The sequence below is a fragment of the Medicago sativa genome, chromosome 2 (genome assembly GCF_051527215.1).
Source record: "Medicago sativa cultivar Bolivia chromosome 2, Bolivia_mono, whole genome shotgun sequence".
Classification (NCBI taxonomy): domain Eukaryota; kingdom Viridiplantae; phylum Streptophyta; class Magnoliopsida; order Fabales; family Fabaceae; genus Medicago; species Medicago sativa.
Genome location: NC_140750.1, coordinates 48,903,466 through 48,920,431, shown reverse-complemented (window position 1 = coordinate 48,920,431; position 16,966 = coordinate 48,903,466). Strand labels below are relative to the sequence as shown.

The 16,966-nt window shown below is 38.0% G+C and overlaps 3 protein-coding genes and 1 pseudogene across 4 annotated transcripts; 1 reads left to right on the top strand and 3 right to left on the bottom strand.

Moving 5' to 3' along the window:
* Positions 1-50: 50 nt before the first annotated feature.
* On the top strand, positions 51-416 carry LOC146947118 (uncharacterized). The gene has a single exon (XM_085748385.1). The coding sequence runs from the start codon at positions 51-53 to the stop codon at positions 414-416; it is 366 nt and encodes a 121-aa protein (XP_085604511.1).
* An 854-nt stretch (positions 417-1,270) lies between these two features.
* Positions 1,271-3,116, bottom strand: LOC146947117 (transcription factor bHLH52-like; annotated as a pseudogene). Its single transcript, XR_015028308.1, has 2 exons — positions 2,411-3,116; positions 1,271-1,640 (listed from the first exon to the last, which is right to left on the bottom strand). The product of XR_015028308.1 is annotated as a transcription factor bHLH52-like (transcript).
* Positions 3,117-4,919: 1,803 nt separating this feature from the next.
* On the bottom strand, positions 4,920-6,356 carry LOC146947116 (uncharacterized). The gene has a single exon (XM_085748384.1). The coding sequence runs from the start codon at positions 6,354-6,356 to the stop codon at positions 4,920-4,922; it is 1,437 nt and encodes a 478-aa protein (XP_085604510.1).
* A 7,405-nt stretch (positions 6,357-13,761) lies between these two features.
* On the bottom strand, positions 13,762-15,198 carry LOC146947115 (uncharacterized). Its single transcript, XM_085748383.1, has one exon. The coding sequence runs from the start codon at positions 15,196-15,198 to the stop codon at positions 13,762-13,764; it is 1,437 nt and encodes a 478-aa protein (XP_085604509.1).
* Between the last annotated feature and the right edge of the window lie 1,768 nt (positions 15,199-16,966).

Here is a 16,966-nt window from a genome sequence, read left to right as displayed (position 1 = left end):
GGCTCAGAGCGGTTCCTCTCAAGGTAAACCTCTTTGTTTGGCGCCTATTCATGAATAGACTTCCGACTAAGGATAATTTGTATCGGCGTGATGCAATTGATGAGTCCCAACTTACGTGTGCGACCTTGTGTGGTGACACCGAAGACAGAGATCACTTGTTTTTTCGTTGTGATGTTTACGGTCGCATTTGGCTCTTGGTTTCAAACTGGTTAGGAATTGATTCGGTTTTTAGTGGTAATATTAGCACTCATTCTTCTCAGTTTCGCGGTATAGGTGGCTTTTCAAAAAATACAAGGACTGTGTTTACTATTATCTGGATTGCGGTTCTTTTTGTTGTTTGGAAATACCGTAATAATAGAATTTTCCACAACAAGTCCGATCAGCTTGTGGCTCTTGCAGAAAAGGTGAAGCTCTAAACGTATTGGTGGTTGAAATCGCACTATGTTTTGTTCGATTTTGATTATCCCTATTGGAGGTTAAATCCCTTAAGTTGTATTCAAGCAATTGTGTAATTTTTTTCTCTCTGATTCGGCTGGTCGTGGCCTAACGTTGTTGTAATTATTGTGGACGGTTTCTTTAGCACACCTTGTGCTTGAGGAGCTGTCTGTTTCTTTAATAAAGTTTTGCTTAGTTTCTTAAAAAAAAAAAATGACACTTTAGTGTAATTTGATTGGATCAATGCGCATGTAAAAAAGTTCTACATCGTCTTGAACATTATTTTTTTGACAATAGAAAAGATTTAATTAAATATTCACGTTGGCATATGCATGACAAATCATATAATATTTTTAAACTTCTAGTACATGGAGTAAGAATTAATTTGATAAATCAAACTCAATATGGGTTCACATATTTTAATTCCATGCATAACATTTCTCTTCCTTTTTCACCGGAGAATTTTTTTGAGCAAAATCCCAAGCAAAACTTCAAACATTAAATCCAGGAAATAAAAACTTTGGTTTCAGATTGTTATTCTAAGTAAATAACAAAATTATCTTCACCTTAAAGAATCATCTTACCGATTGAGTATAAATAAATTTTAGTACTAAGTTTAGAGATATGAATCAATGATCCTATATATTTAAGGAGATTAGGGCTTAAAGCTGAAAATAAGATCATATGATTATGAAAAATAAGATCATAAAATTATTAGACTATGATACCTGCAGCATGAGTTTCACGTACATCACCATTGGCAAGCATGACTTAACCATACAAATGATTAAAATATTTCATGAAACTAAAAATAAATAAATAAATAAATGGTTCCTCTTTAAAGCAAAATGAGCTACAAGAAATTGAATGCAAAATGAAGTACAAAAAAATTGAATCTAAGCTAGGCTCATGAGTAGAGAGCCATATTTATTAATGAAAAAAAAAATGAAATAAATTATGCCGCACTAAAAAATTGTGAGAAAATAACACTATTCTTGCTTTGGTTTCTTCTCAATCTCAGTTCCAACAAGCTGTTTCAGACCCTTAAGGATGGTAGGTTTTGATTGAACATCATTATGATTGCTCAATTTGGTGACAAACTCTTTTGGAACAAAGCACTTTTCTTCTGAATACAATTTCTCTTGAACAAATGGAGAAACAACTAGTTTGTGTAGATCTTCACTTGGAGGAGGTTCCTTTTCTTCCTGAAATAATCAATGATCATATATATAAACAAAAGAGAATGAATATTCGAAGCATTAATTAATTTTATTGTATAAAGTTACACTAGGAATTTAGCTTTTACAAAAATGTTACACTATTAATTTTATTTTCTAGGTGCTGAATCATGTCATGGGATTATAAATTTTTTAATATCCTTCCAAGTGTTTGGGAAACTAAATATAATAAAGAAAGTAAAAATAATGAATATTTAAAAACAAAGAGTGGATAATTCCTTGTTGAACATAGCCAGCTCATTCCATATACAATTGTTGTTCCTAAATACTCTCTTGTTTATTGACCATTTCCTCTTCTTATTAACCGTTTCCCTAACCCCTCTCTCTCTCTCTCTCTCTCTCTCTCTCTCTCTCTCTCTCTCTCTCTCTCTCTCTCTCTCTCTCTCAATTTTTTTTTAGCAATTCCTAAATATTTTCAGAGTAAAAGTAGGCAGGAAAAAAATAAATGTAAAAAAGACAACATTGAGACAATAATAGATTATTTTACACACATAAATGAGAAAACTAACTAAATCTACAATAATGGCATTAATATCCATTTTAGATATTTACAAAGATACATACATAATCACACTACGAAAAATGACATATAATCATTTTTTTTTTATCAACATAAGACCTAAGGAAGGACACAAAACAGTTGAAATCGAAACTCAAGTGAAGAAAAGTAATTAACTTCAATTATGAGCTCTAATAATATAAGAACATTGCAACAATAAAAAAGCAAAAAGAGTTACCTTGCTAAATGTTTCCATAAGTTGAAGCATTCCAACTTGAGCTTGAAGAAACTTGACATAATTAGCAGCAGCATGAAGCATCTCTGCTGTGTTCATCTTTGGTCCACCAGGAACCAACTTCCCTAGCTCTTGTGTCTTCTCAGTTATCTTCCTTCTCCTTTCTCGAGCCGCGATACTCTGCGACGAGATAGTCCTTTCACCAACTTTCTTCTCACATTGAACAACATCAACAATTTTTGGTTCTGTCTCAAAGGAAGCAAAAGGGTTAGGGTTAGTCATAAACTCATCCACAAAAAAATTGGTTGAGTTCAAAAGCTCTTGTTGTGGCTCTTCTCTTTTCTCCTCATAGTATAGCAGCTTTTGGCGTTTTGGACATGGAAGCTGGTAGTTGTTGAAAATGAAATCTTCCTCAGTTGGGAAAATTTCATTCATCGAAACGAAGCCATCGTTTTGAGAAGAAAAAGTGGAGTCAACAAGTAGTTGTTGATCTTGACAAGGGTAAGTCTCATTTGAGTAAAAACAATTAGGAGTTTTGAAAAATGAAGCTTTCATCTAAAAGAGAAGCTTCATTGAAATAGTGGTTTTGTTGCACAAGTTGTTCTTGTTCATGATGTTGAAAAGTGGTGATTTCTGAATTGTTGGTAGTTTGAATAGGTTGATAATAAGGGTAACAATTATAGTTAAAGTATGTGCTAAGTGCTCCCATGTTAACAAAAAAAAAAGAATCTGCAAGAAAAAAAAACATAAAAAAGGGTTAGTTAGTTAATTAAAGACAAACAAGTACGAGAATGTTTGAATTAATTATTGTAGAAAGAGAAACCTGAGACAGTGTGCTAGAATTAAGAAATCTTCTAGAGAAGATATATGTGTGAATCTTTGCTAGGTTTGAGGGTTTGAGAGAGAGATTGAAGGGGAAAAAAAGACTGTATGACTTTATTTTGAGAGAGAAATGAGAAAAAGAACAAAGTTCCCTTCTTGAAATTCATGGGGACGAACCTTTTTGTTAGAAGCTTGTTTCAAACCTCTTTTGATATGTTTGCACAAGGTCGTCATCAAGCTTGGACTTTAGCATAACTCCTATTGACGGGACTTCGATCTCCGCGGGAGGCACGACCTCCATGTTGCATATTGGGGAAGGAGAGGGGTTGCCCATGTTGAAATGTGCACTGAAGTACGATATTTGAGCAAAGCGAATGGTAGCACCCCGAGCCAGTCTTTGTAATTGAATGTCATCTTCTGGATAATCTCCTTGATATTTTGTTTGCAGCTTCGATGGCTAAGATGCCCCAGTATGTGAGAGATCTCGTCGGAAATTTCTTCATTCTCCTTCTTCAGCTTCGGACACAGGGAACTCACGGTTGGAAGAGAGTACATGATTAATGTGTTCAACGGGTTTATTAACGCATGATTTGATTATTGATTTTGACAAGTAAGTACAAGTTATGATTATGCAGATATTTGAGAATGAAATTTATTTTTTGGTTTTTTGTATTACCATTTTTCCAGAAAAAGAACAAAATAAAAACAAAGTCGGGATCAAAACGACATTTTCATTAATGATGGAAAACACATGAAGCAAAAAGCCCTACACAAGTTCACTTTCGTCTCGGGCGGGATGAGAGGATGTTTTTTTGAAAAGCGAAAAGCAACAAGCAAACATTACTTGAACAAATAAGTAGTAGAAGGAACATCAAAAACGACCCAATTGCAGCTATCCACTCCAAGTGTCACAATATTAGGCAATATAATTTGGCAGTGGATTAATTTGTACATCCGAATTCAACCTTCAAAGAGCAACATATTGGCTTCAATCAGCTTCTGGACTTCAATCTTCAAAGAGAGACATTGCTCAATGTCATGGCCGGGTGCTCCTTGATGAAAGGCACATGAGAGGTCAGGTTGATACCCAACCGGCAACTCGTTAGGCACCCGAGGAGGTTTTCTAGTTTTGACAAGGTTCTTCGTGAGCAAGATGGGAAGCAGCTCCGCATACGTCATTGGGATTGGGTCAAACTGCATCTTTGGAGCCTGTTGTCGAGGCTGTTGTTGATGTTGGCGTTCGGGCCCTTGCTGGAACTGCGGTTGCTTTGACTCGGCCTAGAGTGTTGTGATCTCTTGTTCAGACTGATATGTTGACTCTTTTTGTTTGCACGAGTGTTGTAGGTGCGAGTCGACGTTGGATGAGAACAGGCAGACCACTTTGTGAAACGGGTTGACCTCTTTATGGAAAAGAAAAATTTATGAGACTCGGAATTGAGACTATGAAATGCAAAATGATGCATGATGCTTATGCAAAAATAGACACACATTTTTTTGTTATCGAAGGACTTATGAAAGCAAATTTGTAAACATCATAATTGAAAACTTCATTAACTATTTAAAGTACTACAAGATAATTCCCTTTTACCAAAACTAAGCCAAGGGATGGACTCCAAAGTACATCACAAAAAGCTAGAAAATAACATAAAGTGGTGAAACATCTGGGAAAATCTCGAGCTCTTGTAGTGGACTACTCCTCAAAATCAGGGTGTGGACCGTCAAATAAATCCATGGAATCCATGCACTGCTTCTTAGTGATATGCTTTTTAACCAGCCTATCCTTCTCTTGGAATATATCATCTCTCTCGATTATTTGTTGCCCTAATTTGAGAATCACACTTTCCTGCTTCCTTATTTCTTCATTTTTATCTTCCATCATGAGCATAGCCTTGTAATATTTCCTTTTCCAAGTGGCGATTTCTCGGTCTTTATCAGCCAATCGTTCTTGGTGCTCCCCCATAGTCTTAGAGGGTAAGGGTAAAGATGATGATGGAATTGTTGCGGATACGAGTCTCGGTACGGTGTAAGGCATCTGATTCTGGACAGCTTTACTAATGACCCACTGAATATAAGATCCGTGCAGAAAATTATCCCTTTTTCCCAGTTGGTTCCTGTTAAGTCTGTGAATACTCCGCCAAGCTTGCACAAATTCCTCCCTCTTACCCAGGTGATTACTGTCATTGTAGTAGAACTCATTGGTTAAAGCAAGGTTACTTGGTTGGGTCTTCATTGGGTATCCCAATTGATGTCGGGCAAGGACGGGATTGTAGCTAATTCCTCCCTCCATACCAATGAGAGGTACATTGGGATAGTCACCACACCTGATAATGACTGTCTCGTCATCCCAGGTTGGATGGTACCAAACTATATCAGCTGTTGTCAAGGCCATGATTTTTTTAGACCAGGGGGTACCTTCAAGGTTGGCTATGAAAGAGCGGGGTTGAGGTAGATGAGAGACGAACCATTTGTAGAGTAAAGGTGCACAACAAAGGATAGCTCCACGAGTTGCAAGAGTTCGATCATGGATGGAATGATAGGTGTTTGCTAGAAGAGTAGGGACGGGGTTTTTGGTAAGAAAAACTTGGATGGCACGGATGTCAACAAAATTAGGAATGTTCGGGAAAAGCACAAGACCATAGATAAGGAGGGCCAAGACAGAGTAAAAGGCATGGTTGGCGCCAGACTTCTCAAAAATGGATGCCTGATCGTAAAGGAAATCGATGGAGAAACCCGAGGGACCCCCTTTGGTTTGGACAACAAGATTATCTCTTACAATGGAGGCTTCAAGATGGAGGGCTTTAGCAATGGTTGAGGCTTTAGGATTGGGTTCAAGGCCGCTGAAAGGTACTTTGTTAAGCACGGTTATACCGATCAAATGAGAGTACTCTTCTAGTGTAGGGACAAGCTGATAGTCTGGGAAAGTAAAACAGTGACAATGACGGTCATAAAATTGAACCAACGTTTCCAAGACGCCTTTTGTAACATCTACCTTGAGGATATCCAGCAGTTTCCCACAAAGTTCGTGAAATTCATCTTGACTAGCCACCTTCCTTCCTAGCTCCCTCAATTTAGACACATCTGGCTTCTGGAAAGTATACTTCCTAGTGTTTCTTGTAGGAATTTCCATCTTTGATGTTTACAAAAAAAAAAATTCATATAAGTCCTTCGATATTTTGATGATGAAAAAGAAAGTTTTATGAATGAATGCATGTATGCATGAATATGCTACACAAACGGTGAAAACACAGTGAGGTTAGGCCCATAATGATGGAGTCAAGGGTAGGCCCATAATGATGGAGTCAAGGGTAAAAACGCCATTGGTAAGGACTATGGTTTTCAAATGTACCTGTATCACGGGTTCTACCAAGTTCCCAGAGTTATCAACCACTTCCGAACACTATCAGGTTACGGAAATACTTCCGTTCCAATAATGTTCGTAAGAAAGTCTCGTCTGAGTGTGGTATCGCGTGTCAACTAAACCAAGATTACTCATGATTAGCCACCGCACCACGTCCTAAAAGGCCAAGAGGGGTTTAAGGTAACTAAAGGTCCTCAACTTTCGACAGTCACTTGAAAATAACATGCCAAACATGAATACTCATGCCAACATAGTATACTTCCAAGATCCCTCAGTTGAGTGGGGTTATCACATGTGTCACAAACCAAACTTCACTCTTGGCAAGGCACTATGATTATACCACCGTCCTATCTTAAATTTCTCTCAAGTCCGGGTGTAGGACTTATCTCACCACTCACGTTAGAAGAAGGAAGGAAGAAGAAGGGAGAACATAGATACAGATATTTCAATCTTTTATTTTTTTGTTTTTTAAGCAAGTTATAGCACAAAAATTTAGGTAAAACCAAGTTAGGCTCAACCCTCTTAGGGGGAGTCCCCAGTGAAGTCGCCATTTCTGCCGCGTCATTTTTTCGGAGATCAAGGCTATTTGATTAGCTTTTTGACTCACTTGATTATTCCACGACTGAACATTTTTTATTTTTTAAGAAAAGGGGAAGAAAGTTCAAACTACCCCATATTTGAAAAGATTTAGGGTTCGGGGGTTAGTTACATAAAGGGAAGGTGTTAGCACCCTTTATGTCCGTAGTACTCTACGGGAACCTCTTGGTTTTTACTTAAATAATGTGCTATAACTTGCTTAAAAAAAGAATTTGAAATGATTAAAAGGGGAAGACCTAATTATCTACATTTTATTGATTTGGAGGACAAGTCCCTTGCCTACGTACCCGTGAGGGATCAAAATCACGTAGTTCGTGGTAGAAATTGACGTTTGATTGGTTTTATGTTTTTTATTAGTTTTGAAAAAGATTCTAAAATGAAAAGCCAAGTGGCAAATGAGAATTGGTTTGTATTTTTTAATTTAAACGAAAATAGTCTCGAAGTAGAATTAAGTTGATTGATGTTTGATTTAAGAAAGAAAATAAAAAGACGATCACTTGATTTAGGATCAAGGTTTATTTAGAATGTATTTTTGTGATTTTGTTATTTGCATGTTTTTTGTCATTTTTGAAATAATAATTAAAACTAATACTAACGGAGCGAGAAAAGATAAATGTGTAGGTATTTCGTGGTGACGTTGGATCACCACGAAAACCTTTAACCTAATCTAGAAACAAAAATAAGAGGCATACACACGCACACACACATGCACTTAAGCTATTACAAAAAACCCTATTATACATGCTATGGTCTGCGATAAATAAATAAATTACATTGAAGCCTATTTTACATTCTAAATAAATAACTAAAGATGCATGAATGATAGAACTAAAAAATGCATGAATGAATTACATCAACGCCTACTATACAATCTAAATTCTTGCTAGTAAAATAAAATGCCAACATAAAAGAGGATGCAAAATAACATGATAGACCTAGTAAAAGAAACTAATGAAATATGATGTAAAGTAAATATGCAATGCAAGAGTAATTAAATGAAAAAAATGCAGGAAGGGGGTGCAGGCAGTAAGCAGGGGGTGCAGTAAGTGATAAAAAACAGAATTGGGCCTAGGTTAATACGAACCGGGTCGGTTATTGCATTGGGTCGGGTTTAGTTCATGGGTTGAATGGATGGGCCGTCTGATTGATCAGACAGCCTGGATTTGATCCTGGAAAGGAGGGTCAAGGGTTGTTGACTCACGATCGAGGGACAAAGGCGCATGGGTGCATGGTAAGACCGTACACCCACGCACACCAAAGCAAAAGGGGCATATATAAAGACTGTAAGCTTAGAAAGGAATCATTTCTTCTTTGTTTTCTCTCTCTACCTTAAAAATGCTCTGTTCTCTCTCTTGTGTCCTATTTTCTTCTCCGATTTGGAGAATGGGTGGTGGAGCGCGGCGGCCGACCGTCATAGGTGGCGCCGCCGCCGCTATAAAGCCTTTTTCTCGTTTTTTTCACTCTTTCTATTTCTTTCTATCTTCCAGTTTTGATTTTAGCCCTAAAATTCTCAAACTTATAGTTTAAACAACCTAGATCTAAAAAAGTTTAAGGAAAGAAAACTACCTTCTTCCTTGACTTCTCTGTCCGCGATTCCGGTTTGAAACCTGTTGCTGGTACTTTCTTTGAGTTCGGCCGATTGAGTTTGCTGAAGTTGCGTGTCTGGTTCAGCAGCTTCGGCGACGGACTGCGACTGTGTTGGCTTCGAACGGCAATTTGCGTGTCTGATGTGTGACTGTCGGCCTTGCTTCTGGATCGAATTGGTACAAATGTTTGTTTATGGTTTGAAAACGGATTTGTGGTTTGAAACTGATGTTTGGTTATATTGATTGGATTTGTGAGCGTTGAAGCTGTTTTGTTGAATGGTTCAAAGGTTGCAGGGTTTATGAATTTTGAAACGAAGAGGAATGGTTGTGGTTCACGTTGTGTTGTACGGCTATTGAAACCGATTACGTGGAGTTGTTGTGTGAACAATTGAGTGCGTTGAGATTTGGTTCTGTGAGTTTGCAGGTTGAAATCGTTGTTAAATTGTGTGTTGAATTGGCCCCCTTCTGTGTTGTACCGTGCTGGTTTTTATAGTTCTGGGATTTTGGTTTAGGGTTTGTTGTAAAGTGCAGAAAATATGTGCCTTGGAGAGAAGGAAAGCAATCTGTTCCTGGACATTTGCTTGTGAAACCGTTTTTAGACTAGGATGCAGCTGAAACCTGTGAATTGGCTTTGGATTGGGATGAAAAAGGAATGCAACGCAAATGAACTTGGACTGATAGAGAGAAACGCATGACAGACTGTTACTCGGATCAGGACTCTTTTTGGATTTTTATTTTTTAGATATGGACAAAGAATAAAAATAAAAATAATTTTGGATATGGACAAAAAATAAAATAAAAAAACGTGAACAAGATGCACAGGATAAGAACAAAAGAAAACAAAATTAAAATTCATTAAAGATTTAAATAAATTAAATTTAATTAAAAACTTAAATAAAAGTTGGAAATTAAAATTAAAAATAAAGAGAGAAAAGGACCCGACTCGAACAAAAAAATGAGGTATTTTAAAATACTTCTCTGCCGAATTTTTCACCGAAAAGTCAAAGACTTAATCAGCTTCAAAGGACGCGTATCGGTGTATGAATGTATAATCCTTAGGTCAAAAATTGGGGTATGACAGATGCCCCTATTTAAGTTTCTTCGTCCGGAGATTTCAAGATGGAATCTTTGATTCGATCGGACCGAAGAGACTTAAATACAAAGTACACCAATTTTGGACCTAAGATGTTATGAATGCTCGTGAAATGTTTGTATGAATGCAGGACAGCAAAGATGATTTGACTTAACTGAGAAACAATAATGGGATACCCAAATTTGTTGAAGAAAGGGATCCGACTCCGCTAGGGGATACTGTAGTTTCACTAGGGAAAATGGTTGTCTACTATCCGTATGATAGATGTATGAAGACAAATGACACGTATTACCTACCCGTATGGTAGTCGTATGAAGGTAAGATGAAAGAATGACATTGCCTACTATCTGTATGATAATTGTATGAAGACAGATGACGAGATGTTGTCTACTATCCGTAAGATAGCTGTATGAAGACAACTTAATAAGACACACTGGGGATGACGCTTTTGAAATTGAAATTGAAATTGATCGGTGACATCACTAGAACAGCTAACGCTGGGGATGACACCTCTGAAATTGAAATTTGAAATTGAAATTGATCGGTGACATCACTAGAACAGCTAACGTTGGGGATGACACCTCTGAAATTGAAATTGAAATAGAAATTGATCGGTGACATCACTAGAACAGCTAACGCTGGGGATGACACCTCCGAAATTGAAATTGAAATAGAAATTGATCGGTGACATCACTAGAACAGCTAACGCTGGGAATGATACCTCTGAAATTGAAATTGAAATTGAAATTGAAATAGATCGGTGACATCACTAGAACAGCTAACGCTGGGGATGACACCTCTGAAATAAAAGAATAGTTTGCCAACTGTTTATTTACAGAACTTGCCGCTTGGCACAACGATAAGTGAGGACCGAACTGAAGGGATACGACCAACCAAGACTATGGGTGACTGATGCAACAATGTATGAATGATGTGGTGGATATGTTGTGTGTAAATGAAAGTGCATGAATATGTGAAAGTATTAATGTATGAATGAATGAACGTATGAATGTATGAATGTGACTTGTATGACTGTAAAAACTGTATATGACGGGTAACTCGATGAAACGAGACAAGACAGGTAAGATGGGAGGCGGAATGACATCGCAGTGCAAACACTCGGCAAACTTCCTTGGAGTTGATATTATTGTGAATAAATTGAGTCATTGATGGGGTAAAACCGGCACAAGGTAGCAACTGATGCCTCCTGGGGAGCAAACCCATTGTTAATCCAAAAGTCTGGAAGAAGTTGCCATTTGTAAATTAGCGTAGAGTGTCTTTCCACTAGTACACGTCAACAGTCATGTTTTTTTTTTGTATATTTTTTTGAAAATCCCTAACTTTTTCCTGGACCGCCCTTTCAGGTTTTCAGTCCACCGGGAATATATTCTTTTTTTGTGCCCCTAATTTTTGCCTGGACCGCCCTTTCGGGTTTTCGATCCACTAGGACGCTCTCTATTGCCTAAGTCGCCTTTTCAGGTTTTCAACTTAACGAGCTTTTTTTTTTTTGTATTTTTTTTTTGTATTTTTGGACTGTGACAGCATCTTGCTCAAAGCAGAGGTCCTCTCCACATTGCTTACCCACGTTTCTCTTCCGGAATGTAACCGTTCTCGAGGCGGATGTCGATGTACACTCCAACTACTCACAAGTTCAAATAGAGTGTGTTTGTTGTTCACACTTTTCAAAAGATGTAAAAAAAAATCGTATTTTGGAAATTTTTGCTTCAAGTATTGTCATCAAAAATAGGAGAAATTTTGCAAATAGAATAAATGGGAGTTCCAAATAAATGGGCACAGGCTCAAATTTGATGAATTGAGTGGCGACCAGCCAATGGCATGGCTCCATGGATCTTTGAAAATTTTTGGAAAATGGTAAATATATGGGGAGGGTACATTGAACACATTAATTGTTATACTTCCTGACAACTTTGAATGCCCCAGTTCTGAGTCTTTGATCTGCATATGCTTCGAATCAGAGGTTCTTTTGACGACTGGATGCCCCAAGAGGACTGTGTTGGCTGATGCAGTTACTTGTCATGATCTTCAATTTTTGCATAGATCGCCCTTTTTGGCTTTTCAATCTATCAGGATAATCATCATTTTTTTTGTCTCTAATTTTTGCCTGGACCGCCCTTTCGGGTTTTCAGTCCATCGAGACGCTCATTTTTGCCTAAGCCACTTTTTATGGTTTGCGACTTATCGAGCTTCTATTTTTGACAGAGTATTTCTTGATTGCACCGACATTCATAGGACACGTGAGTTTTGTCACCATCCATAGTTGTAAAAGTCATTGCACACGAGCCTTCATAGTTAGGCGCCCACTTGCCCCTGGAGTCTGGTTGGAAAGTAGTACAAAGTTCCCTTCTTGAAATTCATGGGGACGAACCTTTTTGTTAGAAGCTTGTTTCAAACCTCTTTTGATATGTTTGCACAAGGTCGTCATCAAGCTTGGACTTTAGCATAACTCCTATTGACGGGACTTCGATCTCCACGGGAGGCACGACCTCCATGTTGCATATTGGGGAAGGAGAGGGGTTGCCCATGTTGAAATGTGCACTGAAGTACGATATTTGAGCAAAGCGAATGGTAGCACCCCGAGCCAGTCTTTGTAATTGAATGTCATCTTCTGGATAATCTCCTTGAGATTTTGTTTGCAGCTTCAATGGCTAAGATGCCCCAGTATGTGAGAGATCTCGTCGGAAATTTCTTCATTCTCCTTCTTTAGCTTCGGACACAGGGAACTCACGGTTGGAAGAGAGTACATGATTAATGTGTTCAACGGGTTTATTAACGCATGATTTGATTATTGATTTTGACAAGTAAGTACAAGTTATGATTATGTAGATATTTGAGAATGAAATTGATTTTTTGGTTTTTTATATTACCATTTTTCCAGAAAAAGAACAAAATAAAAACAAAGTCGGGATCAAAATGACTTTTTCATTAATGATGGAAAACACATGAAGCAAAAAGCCCTACACAAGTTCACTTTCGTCTCGGGCGGGATGAGAGGATGTTTTTTTGAAAAGCGAAAAGCAACAAGCAAACATTACTTGAACAAATAAGTAGTAGAAGGAACATCAAAAACGACCCAATTGCAGCTATCCACTCCAAGTGTCACAATATTAGGCAATATAATTTGGCAGTGGATTAATTTGTACATCCGAATTCAACCTTCAAAGAGCAACATATTGGCTTCAATCAGCTTCTGAACTTCAATCTTCAAGAGAGACATTGCTCAATGTCATGGCCGGGTGCTCCTTGATGAAAGGCACATGAGAGGTCAGGTTGATACCCAACCGGCAACTCGTTAGGCACCCAAGGAGGTTTTCTAGTTTTGACAAGGTTCTTCATGAGCAAGATGGGAAGCAGCTCCGCATACGTCATTGGGATTGGGTCAAACTGCATCTTTAGAGCCTGTTGTTGAGGCTGTTGTTGATGTTGGCGTTCGGACCCTTGCTGGAACTGCGGTTGCTTTGACTCGGCCTAGAGTGTTGTGATCTCTTGTTCAGACTGATATGTTGACTCTTTTTGTTTGCACGAGTGTTGTAGGTGCGAGTCGACTTTGGATGAGAACAGGCAGACCACTTTGTGAAACGGGTTGACCTCTTTATGGAAAAGAAAAATTTATGAGACTCGGAATTGAGACTATGAAATGCAAAATGATGCATGATGCTTATGCAAAAATAGACACACATTTTTTTGTTATCGAAGGACTTATGAAAGCAAATTTGTAAACATCATAATTGAAAACTTCATTGACTATTTAAAGTACTACAAGATAATTCCCTTTTACCAAAACTGAGCCAAGGGATGGACTCCAAAGTACATCACAAAAAGCTAGAAAATAACATAAAGTGGTGAAACATCTGGGAAACTCTTGAGCTCTTGTAGTGGACTACTCCTCAAAATCAGGGTGTGGACCGTCAAATAAATCCATGGAATCCATGCACTGCTTCTTAGTGATATGCTTTTTAAGCAGCCTATCCTTCTCTTGGAATAGATCATCTCTCTCGATTATTTGTTGCCCTAATTTGAGAATCACACTTTCCTGCTTCCTTATTTCTTCATTTTTATCTTCCATCATGAGCATAGCCTCGTCATATTTCCTTTTCCAAGTGGCGATTTCTCGGTCTTTATCAGCCAATCGTTCTTGGTGCTCCCCCATAGTCTTAGAGGGTAAGGGTAAAGATGATGATGGAATTGTTGCGGATACGAGTCTCGGTACGGTGTAAGGCATCTGATTCTGGACAGCTTTACTAATGACCCACTGAATATAAGATCCGTGCAGAAAATTATCCCTTTTTCCCAGTTGGTTCCTGTTAAATCTGTGAATACTCCGCCAAGCTTGCACAAATTCCTCCCTCTTACCCAGGTGATTACTGTCATTGTAGTAGAACTCATTGGTTAAAGCAAGGTTACTTGGTTGGGTCTTCATTGGGTATCCCAATTGATGTCGGGCAAGGACGGGATTGTAGCTAATTCCTCCCTCCATACCAATGAGAGGTACATTGGGATAGTCACCACACCTGATAATGATTGTCTCGTCATCCCAGGTTGGATGGTACCAAACTATATCAGCTGTTGTCAAGGCCATGATTTTTTTAGACCAGGGGGTACCTTCAAGGTTGGCTATGAAAGAGCGGGGTTGAGGTAGATGAGAGACGAACCATTTGTAGAGTAAAGGTGCACAACAAAGGATAGCTCCACGAGTTGCAAGAGTTCGATCATGGATGGAATGATAGGTGTTTGCTAGAAGAGTAGGGACGGGGTTTTTGGTAAGAAAAACTTGGATGGCACAGATGTCAACAAAATTAGGAATGTTCGGGAAAAGCACAAGACCATAGATAAGGAGGGCCAAGACAGAGTAAAAGGCATGGTTGGCGCCAGACTTCTCAAAAATGGAGGCCTGATCGTAAAGGAAATCGGTGGAGAAACCCGAGGGACCCCCTTTGGTTTGGACAACAAGATTATCTCTTACAATGGAGGCTTCAAGATGGAGGGCTTTAGCAATGGTTGAGGCTTTAGGATTGGGTTCAAGGCCGTTGAAAGGTACTTTGTTAAGCACGGTTATACCGATCAAATGAGAGTACTCTTCTAGTGTAGGGACAAGCTGATAGTCTGGGAAAGTAAAACAGTGACAATGACGGTCATAAAATTGAACCAACGTTTCCAAGACGCCTTTTGTAACATCTACCTTGAGGATATCCAGCAGTTTCCCACAAAATTCGTGAAATTCATCTTGACTAGCCACCTTCCTTCCTAGCTCCCTCAATTTAGACACATCTGGCTTCTGGAAAGTATACTTCCTGGTGTTTCTTGTAGGAATTTCCATCTTTGATGTTTACAAAAAAAAAATTCATATAAGTCCTTCGATATTTTGATGATGAAAAAGAAAGTTTTATGAATGAATGCATGTATGCATGAATATGCTACACAAACGGTGAAAACACTGAGGTTAGGCCCATAATGATGGAGTCAAGGGTAAAAACGCCATTGGTAAGGACTATGGTTTTCAAATGTACCTGTATCACGGGTTCTACCAAGTTCCCAGAGTTATCAACCACTTCCGAACACTATCAGGTTACGGAAATACTTCCGTTCCAATAACGTTCGTAAGAAAGTCTCGTCTGAGTGTGGTATCGCGTGTCAACTAAACCAAGATTACTCATGATTAGCCACCGCACCACGTCCTAAAAGGCCAAGAGGGGTTTAAGGTAACTAAAGGTCCTCAACTTTCGACAGTCACTTGAAAATAACATGCCAAACATGAATACTCATGCCAACATAGTATACTTCCAAGATCCCTCAGCTGAGTGGGGTTATCACATGTGTCACAAACCAAAATTCACTCTTGGCAAGGCACTATGATTATACCACCGTCCTATCTTAAATTTCTCTCAAGTCCGGGTGTAGGACTTATCTCACCACTCACGTTAGAAGAAGGAAGGAAGAAGAAGGGAGAACATAGATGCAGATATTTCAATCTTTTATTTTTTTGTTTTTTAAGCAAGTTATAGCACAAAAATTTAGGTAAAACCAAGTTAGGCTCAACCCTCTTAGGGGGAGTCCCCAGTGAAGTCGCCATTTCTGCCGCGTCATTTTTTCGGCGATCAAGGCTATTTGATTAGCTTTTTGACTCACTTGATTATTCCACGACTGAACATTTTTTATTTTTTAAGAAAAGGGGAAGAAAGTTCAAACTACCCCATATTTGAAAAGATTTAGGGTTCGGGGGTTAGTTACATAAAGGGAAGGTGTTAGCACCCTTTATGTCCGTAGTACTCTACGGGAACCTCTTGGTTTTTACTTAAATAATGTGCTATAACTTGCTTAAAAAAAGAATTTGAAATGATTAAAAGGGGAAGACCTAATTATCTACATTTTATTGATTTGGAAGGACAAGTCCCTTGCCTACGTACCCGTGAGGGATCAAAATCACATAGTTCGTGGTAGAAATTGACGTTTGATTGGTTTTGTGTTTTTTATTAGTTTTGAAAAAGATTTTAAAATGAAAAGCCAAGTGGCAAATGAGAATTGGTTTGTATTTTTTAATTTAAACGAAAATAGACTCGAAGTAGAATTAAGTTGATTGATGTTTGATTTAAGAAAGAAAATAAAAAGACGATCACTTGATTTAGGATCAAGGTTTATTTAGAAAGTATTTTTGTGATTTTGTTATTTGCATGTTTTTTGTCATTTTTGAAATAATAATTAAAACTAATACTAACGGAGCGAGAAAAGATAAATGCGTAGGTATTTCGTGGTGACGTTGGATCACCTCGAAAACCTTTAACCTAATCTAGAAACAAAAATAAGAGGCATACACACGCACGCACACATGCACCTAAGCTATTACAAAAAACCCTATTATACATGCTATGGTCTGCGAAAAATAAATAAATTACATTGAAGCATATTTTACATTCTAAATAAATAACTAAAGATGCATGAATGATAGAACTAAAAAATGCATGAATGAATTACATCAAAGCCTACTATATAATCTAAATTCTTGCTTGTAAAATAAAATGCCAACATAAAAGAGGATGCAAAATAACATGATAGACCTAGTAAAAGAAACTAATGAAATATGATGTAAA